A 24,322-nucleotide genomic window follows, 5' to 3' on the forward strand; every position below is an offset into this window, starting at 1 on the left:
TCAAATAGTCAGCGGGAAAAGTTAGTCCTGTGCCAAGGAGCCTCCTACCTCCTGCCTCCTGCCAGATCTCCAGCCCCACAACGCTCTTCCACCAAAAGCTGCCATCCTCCAGCGCTCCTCCAATGTTCCCACTGGAGTGGGAGGGCAGGCAATGAAGCTGAAGGAGGGCGAGCCGATGTTCTTGAAGACGCTCCTGCCCAGTCTCCCGCCAGCCACCAGCGCCGCCGGCCTGCCAATCTCCCGCCCTCGCAGCTGGCTCCACAGCCGACATCCGACATTGGCGCCCAGCGTCCAAACTCGCAAGCCGACATCGGCTCTCTCTGCGTCTCCAGCCGACTCCAGCTGACTCACGGCTCACAAGCTCTTCAGGCTCTCCAGGCTCTCCAGCCGACTCCAGCTGGCTCACCGGCTTCTCTCTCAGCGCCCTCGGCATCCTGCAGCCTGTCTCTCAGCGCCTTCGGCATCTCGCAGCCTCCCCAGCCTCTCCAGCTGACTCCACCTCTCCGCCTCTCCAGCGCCTCTCGCCTCTCCAGCGCCTCTCCAGCATCGCCGTTTGCGACCGACAGACCACCCTGGAGACCAACTCAGGTCGCAATGGAAAGCCAGGGTGGTCGCCCACTGGTTCTGACCCTCAAAAACAGCAAAGAGGGTCATGTAACACCCCCATCTCCAAAATGAGCCCCGCGGTCCATGCGTGACTCAAAGGCAGCCCGCCATTGGCCCCTGGCAATGTTCTGTTCCTTGAATACATTCAAGGTCTGTCACAATCATATGCAAGACTTGTTGGAATGTAGATAATTTTGGATGATGCACCAAAAAACCCAGTAGTGATTAGAAACAGAAAAGACTGTAGTGCCTTGAATTAGATATATCACTATTTCCAGATAGAGATGTAAAAGAAGGATCCGTGGTGCAGTGGTTGGAGTGCAGAACTGCAGACTACTTCTTCTGACTGCTGGCTGCCTGTAATTTGGCAGTTCAAATCTCACCAGGCTCAAGGTTGACTCAGCCTTCCATCCTTCTGAGATTGGTAAAATGTGGACCCAGATTGTTAAGGGCGATATGCTAACTCTGTAAAACTGCTTAGAGAGGGCTGGAAAGCACTGGAAAGCGGTATATAAGTCTAAATGCTATTGTTATCTAGGACAACTCACCAACTCACCCAATTCTCCATGGAACAACTTGCTGTGGGACAATTCAACACTGTGTTAATCATTTCATTCAGTCATTTTTATTATTGGTGACCATGTTTTTGTCAAAGTTATTATGAGTCTTGTGATTCCTGGATTGACTTTATTTTCTTATTATTGGCCACAGTCCCATTGAAATTATTTTAACTTTTGTATTTGTTGAGTTGTCCTGTGGCAAGTTGGCGAGTGTCCCCATTCTGTAAAAAGCCAAGCACATTTTTGAAAGGAATAGATCCACAAACGTTCTCAAGATGAGTTGTGGACAACCTTGTCGAATGAAATCTAATAGCATTTCTCCTTCCCTGATCAGAAAATGTGCACAGAAATATTTGTTTGTAAGAGGCATCTGGTTGTTTAAAATCCCACAATGGAACAGAAGACAGGCATGAACCGCAGAGGAATTCAGGATAGGAAAAATGAAAATATTAAATCAGAAAGTCCCCCATTCTTGGGATTTGCTATCACAATGTTAAATCTGTTAATATTTGCTTTGCAACTAAGAACAAATTGATATGAATATTTGACACATAGTCCACTGTAAATACAGAATACAGAATAACAGAGTTGGAAGGACCTTGAAGGTCTTCTAGTCCAACTCCCTGTTTAGGCAGGAAACCCTAAACCTCTTCAGAAAAATGGTTATCCAATATCTTCTTAAAAACTTCCAGTGTTGGAGCAATCACAACTTCTGGAGGCAAGTTGTTCCACTGATTAATTTTCTACATGGTAAATAATTACAGGTGATTTTATTCATTCTCAAGCTAGAGTAAAGCTGTGTATGCTATTTTGTAATCATGTTTTCGGCAAGCATTTTATACAGTTTCTATTCTCTTCAAAACAGGAGTCATCTGATGAAATCATCATATCCATTATTTGACCTAGCATTTAGGTCACTCCTTATTTTCTCCATTAGGGTTAAAGGGCATGCAAAATTTACACCCCAGTCATTTAATACAATTTTGAAGAATCTACTAGTAAAGTCTCTAAATAGAGGACCTTCTGTTTGGTCTTTCAAATGCAACAATAATTGCTAGATTTCAGTTACAAAGATATGGTTTCAAAGTGCTTCTATTAGAAATGGCTCTTGAACAGCCAAATTATTTTGCTATATCTGTCTGTGCGACCTCAGTATTATGGTCTGCATATTCTCATATTTTAATGACTTTGACACTGTACCAATAGATTGCCTGCAGGGTTGCAGCAGGTAAGCATCATAAAATGGAAATATTTCATTTTATAATACAGATCCCAACTCAGGTAATGAACACAACTCATAATGACTATCAAGAAACCAACCACTGCCATCTGTCTAAATCCCCAGGACAAACAAGCATGATAAATGACCATATAGTAGATAAATACTTATACCTGCAGAAATTCACACAATAGCCATTTCCCTCAGCAGAACGTGATCTTCTTAGGTATTTTTGAACTCTAAATTCACTAGGTTGAAATTATTCATAATGTGCATTATTTTATTAACTTCAAAATATAAGAACCCTACTGTTCTGACCGCCCCCCCCTCGTCCACACCAAAACACTCCGAGCCAAAGATACTTTACAAGATTTATTGACAGACAGACAGGTCCTTGGCATTAAACCAACGCAGATAAGCCTTAATAAGAACCCGGCACCAGTGGCGTAGCGTGGGTTGTCAGCACCCGGGGCAAGGCAAGTAATTTGCGCCCCCTAACCCGTGGCAACCCACGCTACGCCACTGGACTCGGGACATGAAGGGAGCTCTGAAGCAGCCGTCCTCCTTAGCAAAGCTCGCAGCGCCCTCTATAGGCCCAAAGCAGAATCATTTTCTTCCCTCGGTTCTGGGAAAATAGGAAAAGGAAAGCCGCCCGAGGTCTTCACTTGCTCTAATTTAAACGTATCGCGTTATTAACGTCCCTCGCCCTGCCCAGCAGTCTTCAAGAGACCCAGATCTGCAGAAGAAAACTTTGGCCCTCTTTTGTGCTCTCGACCCCGGGGAAGACCTGCTCGTGTCTCTTTTGTATTAAACGTGGGAAGCGTTCCTCGGCTTCATTCAATTCAAATTCAGCCTTGAAATACATGCAAGTCAACAGCAGAGAGCTGCGAGTGCGAGCGCGCCCCCCCCTCAGATGTTGCGCCCGGTGCGGCCGCCCCCCCTACACCCCCCACGCTACGCCACTGCCCGGCACTGATAAGCACTAGCAGCAATCCAGCCTGCCATGCTCACAAGACTGTAAAAGGGCGTGTGCACAAGCAGTCCTTTTATAGTCTGGAGAGGAGTCTAATTACCATCAGCCGAGTGCAATTACCTCCTGTAACTTGCCAACTGTTCCTGACACCTATTAGCTCTTTGGTGACGAGCATCCAACAACAACTCACTGCTGACATCTGACTCACTGTCCCTTGTCTCCTCCCCACTGCTCCAATGCATGACATCAGGAGCACACTCCCTTTGGCTTTCACCACTGCTCCATGCCTCAGGTGCCTCCTGGTGGCCAACCAGCCTCTTTGATACTGCTCGGAGTCGGAACCCTGTTCAGGGTCCTCCACATCCTCCAGAGCCGACTCATAGGGACCCTCACTGTCGGAGTCTGGTGGCAGCTCCAACGGCTCCTGCTGGGCCACAACACCCTACCATATTTTTGGAGTATAAGACACACCTTTTTTCCTCCAATAAAAGGCTGGAAATCTGGGTGCGTCTTATACATCAAATACAGCATTTTTTGCCTCCTTTTGCCCCCCACCCCCTTCACCAAAATGGCTGTGCATACCCTCATGGAGGCTTTCAGAGAGCTCCTGGGGCTGGGGAGGGCAGAAATGAGCAAAACCCATGTCATTTTTGGCACCCCCAGCTCCCAGCAGCACTCTATAAGCCTCCATAAGGCTGTGCATGCAATTTTTTGACAAAGAACTGGCCCATTTTCATGAAGAACAGGCCGTTTTTTGCTTGTTTTTGCCCCCCCCCAGCCCCCTCAGGAGCACTCTGCAAGTCCCCCCCCCAAGGCTATTCATGCCTTTTTTAAAAAAACAGACCTGTTTTCACGAAAAATGGGCCATTTTTGGGAGGTTTGCAGAGTGCGAAAAAAATTTCCTTTTGGAAAGCTCTTTAACTGATTGATGAGAATTACATTGATCAAGTGCTGTGCCAGCAGAAACAAAGTCTTAGGTGCCACAGATTGTCAGCGATTTCCTTCTCCAGCACATGGATAAATACACCTGGAAACATCTACCTACCTACCTACCTACTCTCTCTCTCTCCCTATCTACTGTATTTCTCTCTCTTTCTCTCTCTCTATCCCTCTACCTATCTACTTACTCTCCCATTCTCTCTCCCCCTACCTATCTACTGTATTTCTCTCTCTATTTGTCTCTCGCTATCCCTCTACCTACCAACCTACCTACTCTCTCTCTCCCTACCTATCTACTGTATTTCTCCCTCTCTCTCTCTATTTCTCTCTATATATCACTCTACCTACCTACCTACTCTCTCTCCCCCCCCCTACTTTTCTACTGTATTTCTTTCTCTCTCTCTCTCTATTTCTCTCTCTATCCCTCTACCACCCTACCTATTCTCTCTCTCTCTCTCCCTACCTATCTACTGTATTTCTCTCTCTATTTGTCTCTCTCTATCCCTCTACCTACCAACCTACCTATTCTCTCTCTCTCTCTCCCTATCTATCTACTGTATTTCTCTCTCTCTACCTACCTACCTACCTACGTACATACCTACCTAACTGCTTTCTCTTTCTTCCTACCTACCTACTGTATTTCTCTCTCTTTCTGTCCCTCTCTCTCCCTCTATCTATCTACCTACTTTTTTTAATTTGCCTCTTCGTCCTAGACAGAGGTGGTATTCAGCCATTTCTGACCAGTTCTGATGAACCAGTAGTGGAAATTTTGAGTAGTTTGGAGAACCTGTAAATACCACCTCTGGCTGGCTCCACCCCCATCTATTTGCCACCTCCCAAGTCCCAGCTGATCGGCTGAGTCTTCTTTTGTTGTCCTGCACAGGAGAACAGAGCTGGAAAGCAGGTTAGTGGGGTGGGGAGGAAATGAGGACTTTGCAGTAACCTTCCCCTGCCACACCCACCAAATCACATCATGCCCACCGAGCCACACCCACAGAACTGGTACTAAATATTTTTGAATCCCACCATCCTAGATTTCTGTCTCTAAGGGGTAGCAATGAAGCAAACATCACCATATTATCCTTGCTGGTAGCCATTTCAATAACTCCAATATATATAATAATATATAATAATATTAACCTTAATCCAAGTATTGTAAATTCAAGTGACACTAATAATGCCATGCCTCTTTTTAGATTGCTAGAATCTAAAATAGAAGCTATATCACTACCAATTTTTCTTTGAAAACCTATTTGAGGAAGACATATTTTGAATAAATTTTATTTTTGTAGGAATTTGATTTTTTCCCCAACAAACATAATTACTTCTGCTTTATATTTTTATACGATCAATGGGATGTTAATCTGTACTGCATCCTTACATGGTGTATCTACACCAAATGCTGAATTTCATCCTGTTGCATGTGCCACACTCTCATTTTTTGCCCTGGGAAAAGGAAGGAAGAGAGCGGCATTTAAAAATAAACCAAATGAAATTTATTTAAAACAACCAATTTGCCTTATTACTTGATAATCATCTTTGAGTGGTGGTAGGTGAAACAATGGTAAGTAGAACATTTTGGTCTCAAATGATTTTTTTTTTTTCATTTAAGGCACAAATGACTAGACACAAATTATCATATTTTGGACAAATTATGAAAAGACCAAGCTCCCTTGAAAAGTCCATAATGGTAGGAAAATGAAAGGAAAGTGAAGTGAAAGGGACAATCAGCAATAAGGTGAATGCATCTGATTATAGTAGTGATGGATGCATTGTTAGAAGGCTTGTATGAAAATACAGAGGACACATCATCCTGGTTAAGATAAATGGTTACTAAAGTTAACATTGAGTTTATAGCATAGTTCCATAATGGCGAACCTATGGAAGGCATGCCACAGGTGGCAAGTGGCGCCCTCTCTGCGGGTAGAAAAGCCATTGCCCCAGCTGAGCTCCACCGTGCATGCATGAGTGTCTCCTGCCAGCCAGTTGATTTTTGAATCTCTGCCGTGCATGCGGGAGATGTGTGCGCATGCACAGGGGGTGGGTGAATGCATGCATGCACAGGGGGAATGCAGAGGGTGCAGCGCCCTCTATGCCCTGTTTTGGTCCCAGGAGGCTGCAGGAAGGCCTGCTAGGCCCAAAACAGGGCACCGGGGCGGGGTGGTGGTGTCGCAGGCACATGCACAGGGGGCGGGAGAGCATGGGGGTTGTGCATGCATTGCATTATGGGTTTTGGGCACGCACACACACGCTGTCATGCATGCACACGCTTTCGGCACGCAAGGACAAAAGGTTAGCCATCACTGGCATAGTCAATGATTTTAAAGAAAAAGGCATGTTTCTAGCAGCAATGGTTGTACTTCTGTTCAGTCTGCGGTGACCCAGCTTTTTGATATTGAGGTGTCTATTCTGTTCATTTTACAAATTCACATTTTACGGCATTGTTATAGAAAAATAAAAGTTTGACATGATTTTCTCCTCTGATTTCTAGCCCATCCAACTATTAAGCTGTTCCCAGTATCTAAGAATAGAATAGAATAAAGAGTTGGAAGGGACCTTGGAGGTCTTCTAGTCCAACCCCCTGTTTATGCAGGAAACCCTACACCACTTCAGACAAATGGTTATCCAACATCTTCTTAAACCCCTAGAGTCGGGAACGACTAGCACATATGTGTGAGGGGAACCTTTACCTATACTAGGAGTGGCCATTCATATGCTGCTGATAGGGCTAATGGCAGGGAGACTAGAAATTATAGTTTAGTTGCAGGTCACAGGTTTCCTCTTTTTTTATACAATACAATACAATAGCAGAGTTGGAAGGGACCTTGGAGGTCTTCTAGTCCAACCCCCTGCGTAGGCAGGAAACCCTATACCGTTTCAGACAAATAGCTATCCAACATCTTCTTAAAGACTTCCAGTGTTGGAGCATTCACAACTTCTGAAGGCAAGTTGTTCCACTGATTCATTGTTCAAACTGTCAGGAAAATTCTCCTCACTTCTAAGTTGCTTCTCTCCTTGATTAGTTTCCACCCATTGCTTCTTGTTCTACCCTCAGGTGTTTTGGAGAATAACTTGACTCCCTCTTCTTTGTGGCAACCCCTGAGATATTGGAACACTGCTATCATGTCTCCCCTAGTCCTTCTTTTCATTAAACTAGACATACCCAGTTCCTGCAACCGTTCTTCATATATTTTAGCCTCCAGTCCCCTAATCATCTTTGTTGCTCTTCTCTGCACTCTTTCTAGAGTCTCCACATCTTTTTACATCATGGCTACCAAAACTGAATGCAGTATTCCAAGGCATTATAACGTGGTATTAACACTTCATGTAATCTTGATTCTATCCCTCTGTTTATGTAGCCTAGAACTGTGTTGGCTTTTTTGGCAGCTGCTGCACACTGCTGGCTCATATTTAAATGGTTGTCCACTAGGACTCCAAGATCCCTTTCACAGTTACTACTATTGAGCAAGGTACCACCTATACTGTACCTGTGCATTTCATTTTTCTTGCCTAAATGTAGAACCTTACTATTTTCACCATTGAATTTTATTTTGTTAAATAGCACCCAATGTTCAAGTTTGTCAAGATCCTTCTGTATATTAAGAAACAGTGTTTTATACTAGGGCTTATATATCTATTTATATTCTCAAATAGTTCATCATTTTACATGGGATCCTACTTAATTTTTTTCATTATAACTGAGAAAGGTTTGGGAGTCTTTTGCAATATGTGAATAGGGAAAATATATTTTCAGAGCTTCAAGATGAAAAGGTGGCAGGAGGAACTTTCCCCATTATAAGAATGTTCCCCGTTATAAGAATACTAGGCAACCTGTGCCTTGCTGGGTCAATATTTCAAAGATATTTCCTTACCTAAACAGAGAAACAGAATAATCACAGACAGGCAAAAGAAAAAAAGGAATGGGATTGGGAACAACTTCCTATTTTCTGCCAATTTCCCCATTGAATTTTCTTGTGGGAAGCTAGCAGGGAGCATCAAAATCCTTCTTTCCTTCCTTCCTATCCATCCTATCCTTCCTATTTTTCCTTCCTTTCTTCCTTCCTATCCTTCTTTCCTTTCTCTCTTTATTTATTCCTTCCTCACCCTTCCCTTAAATATATGAATTATTACTTTTTGGACAAAGGAAGGTGGCAGGACAATTAAAATACTGTAGATGTGCAAATGAAGTTTTAACAATAAACATAGAATTCTAAGGAACAATGCTTGGAAGTAATTATTCCAACCTAGTGACTTTTTTAAAAAAAAAATGTTGGCGAAGCAGCATGATGGTCCAAACCCACTGGAAGCAGAGGGGATTAAATGCCAGTTTGCATCATTCCATAATATGGCTCAGTGGGCTTCTCATCTCTCCCAGTGGAAACCTGATAAACGCAAATGTAATTCAACTACATTTTCTGGAGCAAATGCCACAAAACTGCAAAGGAAGACTCAAAAGCATTAGATTTCAAATTTATAGCAGCTGGCTGAAATGAACCCATATTTGCTAGATATACAGTCGCCTGGAAAGGTCCCTGCTGTGTTTCTCTTGTTGTTGTCAAAAGTCAGATCTGTGTATTTGCCAGAAGAGGCATGTAAGCCTATAACTATCTCGGTCTATGCTGAATTCAGACGCTCCCAAATTCCAAGAGCTTCTCTAATCTCCCTTAGATAACAGATAACCCTTTATGCTGCCAGCGGTTTCTAAGTCGATATGTCACATATTGCTCCAACCATTATTCATTAGTTGAGAAACAAACCTCAAGGAGGCAAAACTGCTTCCTGGTTTTAAGCCAAGGTTATTTAGGAGTCCCAGTCCTCATTCTTGAGTAAAATATAATTGAAGGCATACTGCTCAAAATCTTCACAAAACCTGAATAGGACAAGAGTAAGTACACCGTAGATGCATGAACCAAAATGTATTATCTTCCCTGCTTTCTCAGATTTTTTTCAAAATTGTCTTTAGTAGCTAGCTTCAGTATCTGGATTCATCAGAACCTGATGAATAATACATCATAGCTATTTTACACAATTAATGCACCAAATCTTTGATATTATCACCCTGTTGCATTTTAGTATCTAAAGACTATAGGCCTTTGCAATTTAAGGACGAATGTTATATTATAGTTTAGGCCGTGTTCTCATCTGTTGTGTGAGTGACAGATACAATGCCAAATTATGACTTTAACAGATTTTGTTGTTTGTTATTATTCTGTTTTAGAATTTTGCCAGAGTTTGTTGCATAAGTTCAAATCCAGAAAGCACACATAGATAACTGATTCAGCTGGATTCACTAACTTCTTTATATACATAAGAATAGATGAATAAATGTACAATACCAACAGGTGGTTCTTCCAAGTAAACACAAGGCAGGAGAGTTATAGGCAAACACAAGCAGTTAGCTTCATTTCAGCAGACAAGCCCAGACAGAGTGCTGGTTTACTTCTCAAAGCAGCAGATTTCTTACTTAAGTTTCTATTTCCAATTCTCTGCACAGATCTGTTTAAGCTCCCATTGACTGACTTAGTTGCAATGCCTATTCATTGGCTGACCTTGTTCCCATGTCTCTCCCAGTCATGAATATTTTAACAAACTTTTAACTATTCCTTGAGTGTTTTTAATTCTCTTTGACTATAATAAATATTTTACATTTTTTATGTTCAATATTCAAGGGAAACCATGCAGATGAACTATAAATTCCTTTACTTCTTCTCAAATCTAAAAAAAGTGCATTAAGTCTATCATCATCTCTCTTATATTATTTTGATATCTTTTTATTTTACTCTTTCCAAATATCTTACATGCCAGAGATATTATAGCTATCAACAGGATAGAAGATGTATTCAATATAATGATAGTTCTCTTGTGATATATTCAGAACTGCAAAACAATCATCATCAGTGACGTGCGGTGAGGTTTATGGCTGGTGAGGCTGGTGACATCATCAGGAAGGCGGGGAATAGGACCACGTGCGCAGGAGGCTGAGGCAGCCTCAGCCTCCTGCACATGTGGTCCCATTCCCCGCCTTCCTGAGTCAACATGAAGGGGACCGCGGAGCGTGAGCCGCGGGACCGCAGAGTGCGCTCCTCCTGCACACGTGATCCCATTCCCTGCCTTCCTGAGTCAACATGAAGGGGACCGCGGAGCGCGACCTGGCGCTCTGTGGTCCCCTTCAGGAAGGCAGGGAATCGGACCATGTGTGCCTTTTCCCTTTTTTTCCCCATGATGAGAGCGGTGAGGCTCTGCCTCCCCTGCCTCCCCTGACCGCACGTCCCTGATCATCATCCATATTATCAAAATGTGATAATCTGAGACTAATTCTGTAGTTAGTATTTATGAACTATTACCTATACATCTTATTGACAGTTCTCCTAAGTATTTAAGCTCTAAACCATTAGAAATTACACTATTTTTGCCTGTAGAGTAAAATAAAATTATCTCTCTGTTTTGGAGGCTGAATGATTAATCTAATTGATGCTCATAATGAATGAAGTATTTTTTTCCGCTCAACATTTCTCCCAGGTGAACTCCAGTTGATTTTATACTAATGTTAATTTTTTTGTTTTTGTGCACCTTGTATTGCTTCATGATAAGAGTCAATCCATATATGTTAAATAATTTCTTAGTGATTAGTTTTGAATGCTGGTTTTCAACATTTTAGGAAAAACCAAGGTTCAAGTCAATTCATTTCACATTACACAGTGAAAAGTTGGGGTCTTTACACCTAACAAACCAAATTTCTATACAACTTTTTTTGAACTCAGCTTTGGTTGTTTTACTCTTCTGCTGCTTATTTCTTCAATATGTCCAAAGAAGAACATTATGATTTTACCAGGCTTTTAAACCAGAACAAAGCATAGATTAACCAAGCATGTGAAACACAGTAATACCGTAGAAATAGAAATAGCACTTAGACTTATATACCACTTCACAGTGCTTTACAGCCCTATCTAAGTGGTTTATTGAATCAGCATATTGCCCCCAACAATCTAGGTTCTCATTTTACCAACCTCAGAAGGATAGAAGGCTGAGACAACCTTGAGCCTGTTGAGATTTGAGCTGCCAAGTTTCAGGCAGCCGGCAGCCAGCAGAAGTAGCCTGCAGTACTGCATTCTAACCACTGCACCATCGTGGCTCTTATAAAACTGATAAAGGAGTACAGAGACTTGTCATTTATTCCCAGACTGTTAAATCTAAATCAATTTTCCTTTCCTCATTCTGAAACTGCTGTTTGTCGATCAAATAATTAGTATTACCTGCATGTATATGAGTTACCCTAGATTTCTTAATGGTGTTCTCCTATCTCTGAAATGGCTTTTTGCTAATAGTGCAATGCATAGATGTACTGTAGGATCTGAAAGCAAGAAACAGAATTCCTTGTAGATTACTTTTATTTATTTTTAATCAACTTTGATCAATTGCAAGATTGCTCCTCCTGAAGGTTACAGAAAAAATACAGACTTGCAGATTGCAGGTAGAAAATGAGCAGAAGGGCAATGAACAAAAATATATGTTACCTTAGTTACAACACAAAATGGAATCTCTGAATCTGCCGCACCAGCAAACAGATATTTTCTGTTTTATATATTCTGTAAACCAATATAGAGATGCTATTGGGTCTGATTGCATCATGTGCAAAATGAGAAAAAGTTGGATTATGAACTCCATTAAAACACCTACATTTCAAACACATTTTCTTGGAAGGTGAACTTATTTCAAACTCTGTTGAAATTGCAAAATAATGCCATCAAAAGCCCTCAATTATATTTTGAGATTTTTTTTTACCCATGTGCTTACAAAATATGTCCTTACCTGTGTGGTTTAGTTCTCACCAACAGCCAATAATATTGCAGATCTATAGTCCAGCTGTTTCAGTTTCATAGTGCTGAGTCATCCCTAAATATCCACACATGTACCTGCTTTGCTGGAAAGCAGAAATAGAGCTATTCTATTTGTGTGCCACTTTAAACGGAGATGTGGATTTTCACATTTAAAAACCCTATGCCAAATCAATTTTTAAAAATATGTTGGAAAAAAGCTGCTCACCACCTTCTATTTTGCCACCTGAGCATTTTCTCATGTTGTCTTGTTTTATCTATAGATAGATAGATGATAGATAGATAGATAGATAGATAGATAGATAGATAGATAGATAGATAGATAGATGATAGATAGATAGATAGATGATAGATAGATAGATAGATAGATAGATAGATAGATAGATCAAGATCAAGATCAAGATCTAGATCTAGATATAGATATAGATATACAAATATACAGATATACAGATATGTAGATATTTGCAATGTTTGCTGTTTCACTTAAGGCATGTTAAGCTTGATAATTCTGAAATTAGCTGGAAAAACAAATATGACTGTCAGTGTTTCCAATGTCATTTATGTATTCCTAACATTTCATGCAATTTCACACTTCAACCATTTGAAAAGCATCTGAACATTTTACTTCTACAAAGAAAAGCTGCTCCTCCAAGACCATCCAGCACTTATTCAATCAGTGGTAAAACTACTTGCATTAATTTAATTTAATTTAATTAATTTGGTAACCACCAAACTATTGAACTTAACATAATTTCTGGGAACTCCCTATAGTTTCAAATAAGAATTATTCCCATCCTACTAGATGATATTAAGAGAATCAGAGATCTTTTTCATGCAAATTAAAGATATGAATGCAACACACGTATGATGCTAAGTCTGAATGGAGCCAGAAGACTGAATAAAATCTTACCCACTCAACATTCTCAAAAGACACTGGAAACCCATTACGTTCTTAAAGCAATTTATTTTCCTTCACATCTAGTAATATTGCAGGGACATTGCAGGCTCTCAAAAAATCTTGTGCAACTGAATTTTCTTTCTTACGCCAAACACTAATGAAAAAGTTAGTACAATGATCTGTACATCTTAAAATAAATGATTTCACCTGAAGAAAATTAGTTTGAACTAATGTTAATGCTATTATGTTAGTGGCATCCAAAAACTAATTCTGTTTTCCAACGAAGTATTTACAAAAGTGTTTGGGAATTGATGGCTAGATTGTCTCCCAAACCTATACCCATACATTGCAGTCATTTCCAGACCAAGAAGAACATATGTAGAACTGAAGAGTTACTTATAATAACACCCCATTGAAATATACTCTTAACTTGGTTACAACTGATATATAGATCATTGCATGGCTACTCATGGATATTTAAATATATCATTGCAACGTTCGTGCAGAAATTGTGTTATCTGTGTCTCTGAAGTCAGAATCAAAGCATGTTTGTCTATCAATAATTAGTATTTCAAAATACCAATATTCTTAATAAAAAGCAACTCTTGTAACAATCTTCCTTGATGTGCAACAATCTTCCTTGCAAACAAGTGTTTAAAAGATGAATTCATGATAGATAAAATTCAAATGTAGCTAAGAAAAAGAAGTAATGAAATGAACACTCTGTAGCACTAACAGGAATTATCACTATATCTTTTATGTTAGGAGTATTGACTAGTATTGACTAAGAGAACATTCAGATACCAAAATAAACAATAAGACCAAGAGTTTGATCATTTCACTGTTTTAACTAGGAACAATGTTCAGAGAAAGACAATAGCAGAATCTCCAAAACTGTATGCTTCAAACTAACCTAAATATCCATCATGCATTCCTATGATTGTATGAATAGAATATATAAAACACAGCAATCCAACTAGTCTTTGACTTACGACCACAGTTGCAACCAGAATTTCTGTTCCTAAGCAAAGAAGTTGTTAAGTGAGTTGCACCAAATTTTAGTATCCTTTTTCATGGTATGAAATCGCTACATTGTTAAGTGAATCCTATTTTTTGTTAAGCAAATCCAACTTCCCCCATTGACTTTTTCAACAGGAAAGTTTGCAAATGGTGATTACATGACCAGGGACAATACTCTATTGTACGGGTGTCAAACTTTCCACGTCACGATGCCATCACATGATGTATCGCGACATTTTTCCCCTTTGACGAGCTGGGGTGGCCGTGGCCTGCGCATGATGCATCTGGCCCGCAGGCCGCCAGTTTAACATCCCTGCTCTATTGTAAATACTTCCAGTTACTAAGTGCCCAAATTTTGACCAGATGACCATAGGGAACCTGCAAATGCCGTAAGTACAAGGACCAGTCATAGAACAGATCATTACTTGAACAGTTGCTAAACAAAGATTACCAGTAACGTACAGCAAAATAAACAACTGCAGAAATCCAGGTTCAGAATGTTTAATCCTTTCCTTACCTGTACTTTAATTTCCTGGAATTGCCATTCCCAGGAGTGCTCCTTTTCCAGACAATATTTGTTAATGAAAAAGCAATGTTAACTACAAGGGTTGAATGAAATGTTTGCACCTTTGTATATTTTTAAGCTTGTCCATAGTGGAAACCTCCCCCACCCCCCGCCACACACACACACATTTTATCTCTTCAGTCATGCCATGATAGTTCTTTCAACTTATTTGAGTCAAACAGATACTCATAAATATATTCCTTACATTTTGGAAAAGATGAATGCTGCATGACACCAAGCCTGAGCTTATATAGCAGATGGGGAAAATAGTGAGGTTCAGTTTTGCAATTGCCTTTTGGGTAATATCATAATTCATATTCCATTTTCTTTTGGGTCATCATGATCAGCCCATGTTTCATCTGCTGTCATGATGTTGTGAAGAATTTCCTTGTTCTCCTAACAACTGACAACAATTGCTGGCTAATTTCAACTCTTCCAGTTTCCTTTCTGCCATCAGCATGTGAGAAATTTATCTTGCCACAAACATATTAATGCTGAAGAACATAAATAATGTGACCCATACATTTCTGTAAAATGCCAAAGGGACAGCAATTTTCCTTTGAGTGATCTATTGATTGTCCTTAATCAGTTCATCAGTTTTTCTATACAAAAACATTTGCTATCACAGGTTATCCACTTCATTCTTAATAACACAAATCATGTCTTCCCAGTTCACCATCTTTACATGTTTATTTTAGCATAATTCAATACTCAGCATAATTCAATACTCAAATTAATATAATCCCTATAAGTGACGCACTGGAGAAGAGCTTAATGCTGGAAAAGATTGAGGGCAAAAGAAGAAGGGGATGACATAGAATGAGGTGGCTGGATGGAGTCACTGAAGCAGTAGGCATGAGCTTAAATGGACTCCAAAGGATGGTAGAGGACAGGAAAGCCTGAAGGAATGTTGTCCATGGGGTTGGGGTGAGTCAGACACAACTTCGCAATTAACAACAACAACTATAAATTACTAGAATTTGATAGTGAATTTCAATTGGAGGAACACCTTCACCAGTCAAAAATTCATTTGTGGTACATTGCTTAAAGTTCACTGATGAGTATTCACAGCAGGTTTCCATTTCACAAACACCAGCAACACAACCTTTTCTCACATCAACTTTCTGTCCACTGAAGTGAAAGAAAGATACGCATCAGGGAAAGAAATGAACACTTCAGAGCTTCTAGTGTGTTAATACTGACATCTGTTCATGATTTAGAACATAGGACACATAACTTTCATTTTAATCCTGGTACATTAGTCAGTGCAATACACAGTCTATCCAATGGCCTCAGTAGTGTATTGCATTTATTAGGACAATCAGAATTCTTTAGCAACAACAATTAAATTATAATGGCAATTAAATCAAAATTTAGCTTCTTTTGCCCTTGTAATTCCAACTTCTGCAAATCTAGCTGCTATTAGGATAACAATAACAAAGTTTTTTTTTCTTGATTTCAATAAAGTATAAAGGAATATTTGAAAAATATGTCTGTGTGTATGTGTTTTAAGTAGAAAGATGGGTTGGTCATATAAAGGAAGCTACCATACTATCTCACTGATTGCAACAAACGCATAGCACATCATTCAATGTTTGTTTTAACCAAGTTTGATTGCAGAAGCCATAGTGGCCAGCTTCTATGTAACACTAAATCATAAAACTCATTTTACAAGTCAAAGCAGCTAGATTCACAAATCACACAGAGCCAGAATAAATCACATTAAGATTTGGTCTAATTAATATGTAAACTCTGCCACTGCAAAGCTAGCCTTCAATTCCTGTTTTAAGATGCATTTTTACAGATTACTGTGAAATAAATGTTTCTTAGAACTCATAGAACCAATCAGTTGCATATTTAATTCCCCTCCTTAAGAACTAATTTTCTAATATTTACACATCCAAATATGAACAAGCCCCAAGATTTAATTTCTTCATAGATAGCTCTTTGGGTTTCCTTCCTCACCCTTCTTAAAGATAGTGGGAAGAATATCTAATTAAAACCTAAAAGAGATGCCTCCTCCTCATGCTAGTAACTGTGTTACATCAATTAAATGGGTAAGTAGAAGCTGTCCCCAGAAGGAGTATCATGTGATCCTGTATTGATTAAGACTGCAGTGGAATGTTATTTGCAATTGCATTGCATAATGGCAATGAGGAAGTAGCTGTCATGCTTTCAAAAGACAAATTGCTGGCATCTGAGACAATTCATAGGCTCCCTTTCTTTTTGCTGTTCTCAAGTCACAGTTAATGCATGTTCTACAGGGATTAGTTTCTTAAATCTGTCTCCTTCACTGTCTTCGGCAGTTAAAAAAAAAAGAGAGAGCTATAATTTAGATGACCCTGTATTAGAGACGATGTTAACTAACTGCAATGTCTATCAGCATTTCTTAATTTCATATTATTTAATAGGATGAAATTTTAACCAACAATTTAAACAAATAAATATGCAGCAGCTTATGTGATGTCCTTACTAAAGACCAAACTGTAGTCAAGGAGGATTCAGAATTCTGTATTATTCCCTCAAATCTTCATTTCTTTGGCATAACTTTATAAAGGGTTGATTTCATGCAACACTGTGGACCTATAATTTAAAGAAATGAATGTTCTGAGAATAATAAGTGTTTTTCCTGAGCAGTTTCAAGAATAAGAAGCAGCTATCCTACCAAATAACATTACATGTGTTTAGAATAGAATAGAATAGAATAGAATAAAATGGAATGGAATGGAATAGAACAGAATGGAACAGAATTCTTTATTGGCCAAGCGTAATTAAACACACAAGGAATTTGTCTTTGGTGCATATGCTCTCAGTGTACATAAAAGAAAAGATACATTCACCACGAATCATAAGGTACAAACCTTAATGATAGTCGTAGAGTACAAATAAGCAATCAAATCATTCTAGGAAATAATTAATATAGTGGGGCTAAAGTCTACCCAAATATGACAAGCAAAGGAATATGTTGAAATTAATTCTTTTTAAAGTTGCTGAGCACTTGATATCTTTGTGTATTAGCAAAAGGAAGATTAAGTATCATCTATGCATTATGTTTTTACAAACCAGGTTGTATAAAATCATATAGCTATCCGTCTTTCAAATGTATCTTAATAAGAGCCTTTTGGAGCTAGGTGGTGACGCCCTCCTTTTCTTTTCATCTCTAACAAGTCAACCTGATCGGGCTTCTTTTTCTAGCTATCGTTCACAGGCTCTTAAGAATGAAACAGAATTTTAATGTTCTCAAGAGTGAAACATAGAACTCTTTTTTAGTGCAGACAATTAACCCATGCAGCTGAGTGCCATGATTATACTGAAGAAAAAATGAGCAGAATTTGATTTGTTTCATTCCTCCTAGTCACAAGGAGCAGGATTATAAATCTTAATAATAGGATAGGGTAGGCTATCAGATCTACACTGCAAAAATTGGACACCTACTATATGGTAGCAATTATGAACAAAAAAATTGCTCTTAACTTTTTTATTATCTAATATTGTCCCAATTTTTGCTCTCCAAATCTAACAGAACTATAAAAGATTCTGTTCTTAGTATGGTATATATTGAGCCTTGGTGGTGCAGTGGTTAGAGTGTAGTACTGCAGGCTGCTTCTGCTATCTGCCGGCTGCCTGCAATTTGGCAGTTCAAATCTCACCAGGTTAAACTCAGTCCTTCTGAGATGGGTAAAATGAGGACCAAGATTGTTGGGGGCAATAGGCTGACTTTGTAAACTCCTTACAGAGGGTTGTAAAGCAATGTGAAGCGGTACATAAGTCTAAGTGCTATTGCTATATATTGAAGATATCCCAAATTCAGTGTGCCATCAATTGGTTATTCACCAAATCTTTTTTTTTTTAGATGTTGCTCCCTAATGGATTCCAGTGGAATTCATCTATCCACTCCATTTGACAAGTTAAGATGTGGCAGGTTTACCCTTCCAGTGCTTATACTTTATGATTTAAACAAATATATTACGAATTGCAGGAATAACATGTCAGCGTGATTATTATTCTGAAGTGAGCAGCTAAAATTCATCCAGGAAAAATTATAAGCTTGTCAAACTTGAAACATATATATATATATATATATATATATATATATATATATATATATATATATATATATATATATATATATATATATATATATATATATATATATATATATATATATATATATATATATATATATATATATATATATATATATATATATATATATATATATATATATATATATATATATATATATATATATATATATATATATATATATATATATATATATATATATATATATATATATATATATATATGTAAAATTGACAACTGATCATCCATGATTCTATAATCAAACAAAACCAGCCTAGAACAATATATAATTAATCAGAAGTTGTCTGTACCATAAAAGTTAATTCACCTGGTAGCTATATTAACTTCAGTGAAATCATTCATTATGATGACAGGTTCCTGAACAAAGTTCTCCAGGCAAAACTCTGCATCAACAATTCCAGAATCCAGAATACTCAAATCCAAATGTCTTTTTGAAAATCCATTTCTTTTTCTTTTCCAAATCCACATAAAGAATAATACAGAAAGAAAAAATATACAAATCTAAATATTATGAAAAGATCTAATTTTAACCTCTCTATGCTGCATTAGGTAAAGGAAACTGTTCCCCTCGCACATATGTGCTAGTTGTTCCCAACTCTAGGAGGCATGCTCATCTCCATTTCAAAACCAAAGAGCCAGCGCTGTCTGAAGACATCTCCGTGGTCATATGGCTGGCATACTAAACACCGAAGGCTCACGGAACGCTGTTATCTTCCCACCAAAGGTAGTTCCTATTTTTGTACTTGAATTTTAACATGCTTTCAAACTGCTAGGTTGACAGAAGCTGGGATAAGTAACAGGAGATCACTCCATTACTTGGTGCTAGGGATTCGAACGCTGAACTGCTGACCTTTCTGATCGACAAGCTCAGTGTCTTAGCCACTGAGCCACCACATCCCTTCTACGTTGCACTACTTAGGGTTTAAATGTCTAATGAATTACCTCCTCCTTTATAAACCTTCCATTGAAGAAATACGGAGTGTGGTGACTAAAGCAGATACTTTTTTGTAGTGAGTCTCTTATTTGATTTCAAATTCCTTTCCTTAAGACCTTTATCTGTTTATTCTTAGAAATGGATTAAGACTTTATTTCCCCAGGCTTTAAGTTAGTTGTTAGACCTGTGCCATTTCTTCGGAATCAAAATTTAACAGCTTGATTTTGGTATATCTTTTAAAAATATTCTGTGTTGTTCCAAATACTATTTCATTAAATAGAAGCAATTAAAATTCTTAAATAATAAATATATTCTTACACATAAATCTAAACCTGCATATGTGATTTATTAGATGTCAACTCTTAAAGGAGTAATTGCTGGTGAACATGAATTCAATTAGACCCTGCTTGTAATTTCCTAGGAATAACTGGTAGAATTCTGGACTAGATAGGTTTTTAATATGATCTACAGCTTTTGTCATGAGCAGTTACAACTGGTTTTAATTGTATTCTAATCCATTTTTTGCTATTTTTGCTTCTCCCATTACTATTTCTCCATTCTCTTAGATTATGACTTTCATAGTAAGAAACTCCCTGCTCCATAATGTACTGTGTTTTGTTTTTCTTGCTGCTAGAATCTTCTCGATATTTAAGAAAATTTAAAATATGAAGTACTTTCAGTTAAGTATTGCAGATAAGAATATAATATTACAGTATTATTCATAACATTAAACAATGGTTTTACTTTTTATCAATATCAATAATGGTCAATTCCAGTACTATCCTTACTCAGACACTGGCGTGATCATATTTGAGGCAAAATACATTTGGCAGATGATAATATAGTCTCTACCAGGGAGCACAACTATTATATATCTTGACTGAAGATTGGTTTACTTCTATCTGGGATGTCATCCTCTTTCATTCAGTATGCAGTTTTGGGAGGGGATACATATGGAGCAGTGAGTAAGGAAGGGGACACACACACAACTAGCCAGCAAGATCAGTCAAATCAACCTCGTGATCCATAGGGTGAGCAGATGTTGCAGCCAAATCACCCTCACATCTGGGGTTGATATATTCCTTGCTAGGATATCATGCAGCTAGAGTGGTAATACTTGCCTCTGTTTCTAAAAATAGAAAATGAAGATACACTTACCTTAAAAAGTCTTAAAATGTTAGCCACCATGATGGACACTGAACTTGCCGCTGCACCTATTACCCCGGTTATCTTGTCTGGCTTGGTAAAAATAGGAGGATCTCCATTAGCACATTTTACATCAGACCCATCTTTTTCTATCAAAGCTTGCACAAAAGTTAATGACTGCTCCAGGGCATAAGTGTCTCTGGAACATGTGTCTAGAATCCGAACACCCAATGTGACATTGGCAAGAAGGTCAGGGTCCTTATTGATCTGATCAATTGCATATAGCATTGCCTCAAGCCGATGGATTCCCTTTTCTTTCTTGAGTTCACCACAAGGTACTCCTCTATCCCCCTTAGCATGGACAGGAAACAGTCCTCCCAAGATCACATCTCCGTCGAGTCGAATGGAATGGGCATATTCCTGGCCATAAGTTCCTCGTATCATAGGAATTATCCAACAGAATCTGGCTGCAAGCAGGAAAAAATGATGGCAAGATGCTAGAAGCTTGTCCTTGTATACCATTTTTCCTGAAGGTGGTGTTGCAATCCAAGATCCAGATTTTCTCCTTGCTACAGGAAGTAGTGGATATTTTGAAACTGTCTCTTCCGAAGGCTATCATCAGTACCCGGTGATTGAGAATATAGGACCTTGTAGTAGGTAGAAAAGAGGAGCTGTTGGTTGTTATTTTTAATAAGTATCTTTAAGTAGTTTCTGACATAAAGAATCCATTTCAGTTAAGCATGCCAAGTGCTTTGCTTGCTTTTCAAGTGTTTTCGATGACTACAGATTAATATTAGAGTAAGTGTTCCCAGAGTCAGGAAAAGGCCACGAATTCAAATCCTTGGATAGTATCTTGTAACTGAATTTCTCCTGAAGGATTAGAGAGAGAGAATGTTTAGTTAATTTACCTTATGGTAGATGTTGCAATTTCTATTACTTCTTTATAGCGGCTTATTTCTGAAAGTTTTCCCTTATTTTCTCTGAAGTTAATGATTGCATTCACACATCAGACTGAATTGGGCCTTGTCTAATTGTGATTTGCAGAACCAGCTGAAAACAAGTCAAAGTCAGTCTTGCAAATTACAAATGTTTTATTGGTCCATATTTTGACTTTCTTTTCCTGCCCCCCCCTTTTTTTTGTTTAGTTCTTTTTCATTTACACTTTTATGTATTAGACAGAAGCTTTGGCAGAGCATAATATCAAATGAGAAATAATCCAGGATACCGTAGACAAATTTTTGGATGACATGGTAAATTGGAGCTGCAATAATTAAGCCAAAAATTGTACATAGTTTCATATTAAATGTTTAAATAAATAATTCACTGACCCATTATCGTAACCCCATAACTTATGGCTTAGCACCATGTGTGAATTCAGGCCATCTGTCCAGTGTACCATCAAATGATGCTTTACTCTACAGATTTCATGCCCCATATTCCCCCACTAATTCAATTGCCAGCTTTTGCTAATTCTTGACCAGGACTCTAATATGGCATCTGTTAAATTTTAACATTACATTTACCTACAAGAGAATGATAAAAAGGATGAGCATTCCAAAGTCTCTGAAAATGTTTCTGACTGAAGTATCACGTGATGATGGCAAAATATCTCACTGGGATTTCAGGCCAAAATATGTACTTGAAAATGAAACAGAGGTGTTGTGAAACAGAATTGTCTGTATCAAAGGAGAAAATGTCTGTATTTACAGAACAAGGATGCATGAAATATGCATCATTCCCCTTTCTATTTCAATTTATATTAATTTAAAGAATGTCATCTTATAGGGAACACCAGGTTCCTTATGCTATTTTAAAATGCTAATTTAAAAAGTAGTCAAACCAGCAAAATAACCTCCTTGGTACATCAGAAGTAAAATGCAGTACAGTAATGTAGATTTTGTCTTACTGCACTGCACTCAGATTCTTAAAGTACTTGCATTTGAGATAAAGAAAATCAATTTACAGTTGTATAACTATAAAAGCAGAATGCGACCCAGCTAATAATCAAATAACTAGGAATCACTGGCCATTTATTTAATACTAGACTATTTGTAACCCATTTTATTCTTCTTTCCACATAATATAGGATAGTGCTGTTTCTTTCTTATCACAATACTCAGGAGAGCCCAAGTGAAGTCATTGTCTCCTCCTCCTTCTCTGTTGGAAGTGCCTACCATTTTGCTGAAGGAAGGAGGAACAAAAGGAGCCATGGACCACAAGGAAAATTTCAATCCTACTCCTCATTCCAGTATGTTCCCAAACCCTACCTTACCACCAAGCATCAGTACCATCAGTACCATCCCTTTATTCTTCCTTCACCCGCCACTGCCATCTTAAGAGATTTCAAATTCAGCCTCAGTTCCAAAGCAAGCAATGCCTACACAACTTGCCACCAGCTGATTGACTTCAAGGACAAGTGGTAAGCAAGAAAGGCAGCAAGGATACACAACTCCCCATCTTGCCCTGCAATCTACAGGTGTCTGGAAAGGGTAATCAGAAGGGGGGATGGTGCTGAATCAGCCACAGGTTTCCCAAATTTCATTCCCACAGGAGTTCTGTGTCCCAGAATTCTATAAATTATTTAATTTGACTTGTTTTGTTTCAATAATTGTTGTCCTACCTACACATTCTAGCTTCAGCCAATTGAAGGTTACAAATATATACAAGAGTTTCAGTAGCATATAAATTATCATATTGGGTTTTTTTAAACACATCTAAACCATCATTCTAATAAATCAAGGGTGTCCAAACTTGGGAACTTTAAGACTTGTGGACTTCAACTCCCAGAATTCCCCAGCCAGCATGGCTGGCTGGGGAATTCTGGGAGTTGAAGTCCACAAGTCTTAAAGTTCCCAAGTTTGGACACCCCTGTAATAAATTGGATCACCTAATATTAAACTGCTTTTGCACATTACTTTGCCCAAGTTATATGTAGGCTTCAGAATGCTTTGGAGTGTATGTGTGTGTGTGTGTGCATTTAAACTATATATTTAAATGTCAATTGAATTCTGAAGATGTTAGATTACCAGATTTGATTGCTAATAGTTGAAACAACATTTCCTCTCCCTGGACAACAACTAGAATAATAACATCAAAATAGAGGTCGAAACAGAAAAAAAATTGTTTCTGGCAACATACGGTCTTTATAGCTTTTTAGTGAATCAGCTAAAAGGGGGGGGGGGGGAACTGGCCTATGAAGGACCTCAGGAAAGCAAGTTATTTTTCAGAGTGCTGAAAGCAAGATGGATGCATTATGCAGAGGCCATGATCCATCTTTCTTTTCCCAAACATTCCCTTTGCTGTGCAAATCAGAGGTGTGCAAGTCAGCCTTAGAAATTACAGAGAGCAGCCTGAGTGCCCACATAGGTGCCTACCTCTTTTGTCAAAATCATGAAAGCAGGGCATCACACTGGAAGCTTGACCCCTTTTGCACAATCCTAATGCATTAGCCAAGTGCTTTTCCTTCTGGTCTCCAGTGAGCCTCCTGAGCTGCCAATCTGCTTTTGTCACACTCAAGAAG

At 38.6% G+C, this 24,322-nt stretch overlaps 1 protein-coding gene across 3 annotated transcripts in view; it reads right to left on the reverse strand.

The window, feature by feature from the left end:
- The window catches only part of GRM8 (glutamate metabotropic receptor 8), a 540,632-nt gene extending 518,970 nt beyond the window's left edge, over window positions 1-21,662 (reverse strand). For all 3 annotated transcript variants that reach the window (XM_081957711.1, XM_081957713.1, XM_081957712.1), the window contains exon 1: window positions 20,815-21,662. In XM_081957711.1, the coding sequence (XP_081813837.1) occupies window positions 20,815-21,324 (510 nt within the window). In that variant the 5' untranslated portion in view covers window positions 21,325-21,662. The remainder of the gene's footprint in view (window positions 1-20,814) is intronic.
- Window positions 21,663-24,322: the final 2,660 nt, after the last annotated feature.

Source organism: Natrix helvetica, assembly GCF_964273705.1.
Source record: "Natrix helvetica genome assembly, chromosome: 6".
Classification (NCBI taxonomy): Eukaryota; Metazoa; Chordata; class Lepidosauria; order Squamata; family Natricidae; genus Natrix; species Natrix helvetica.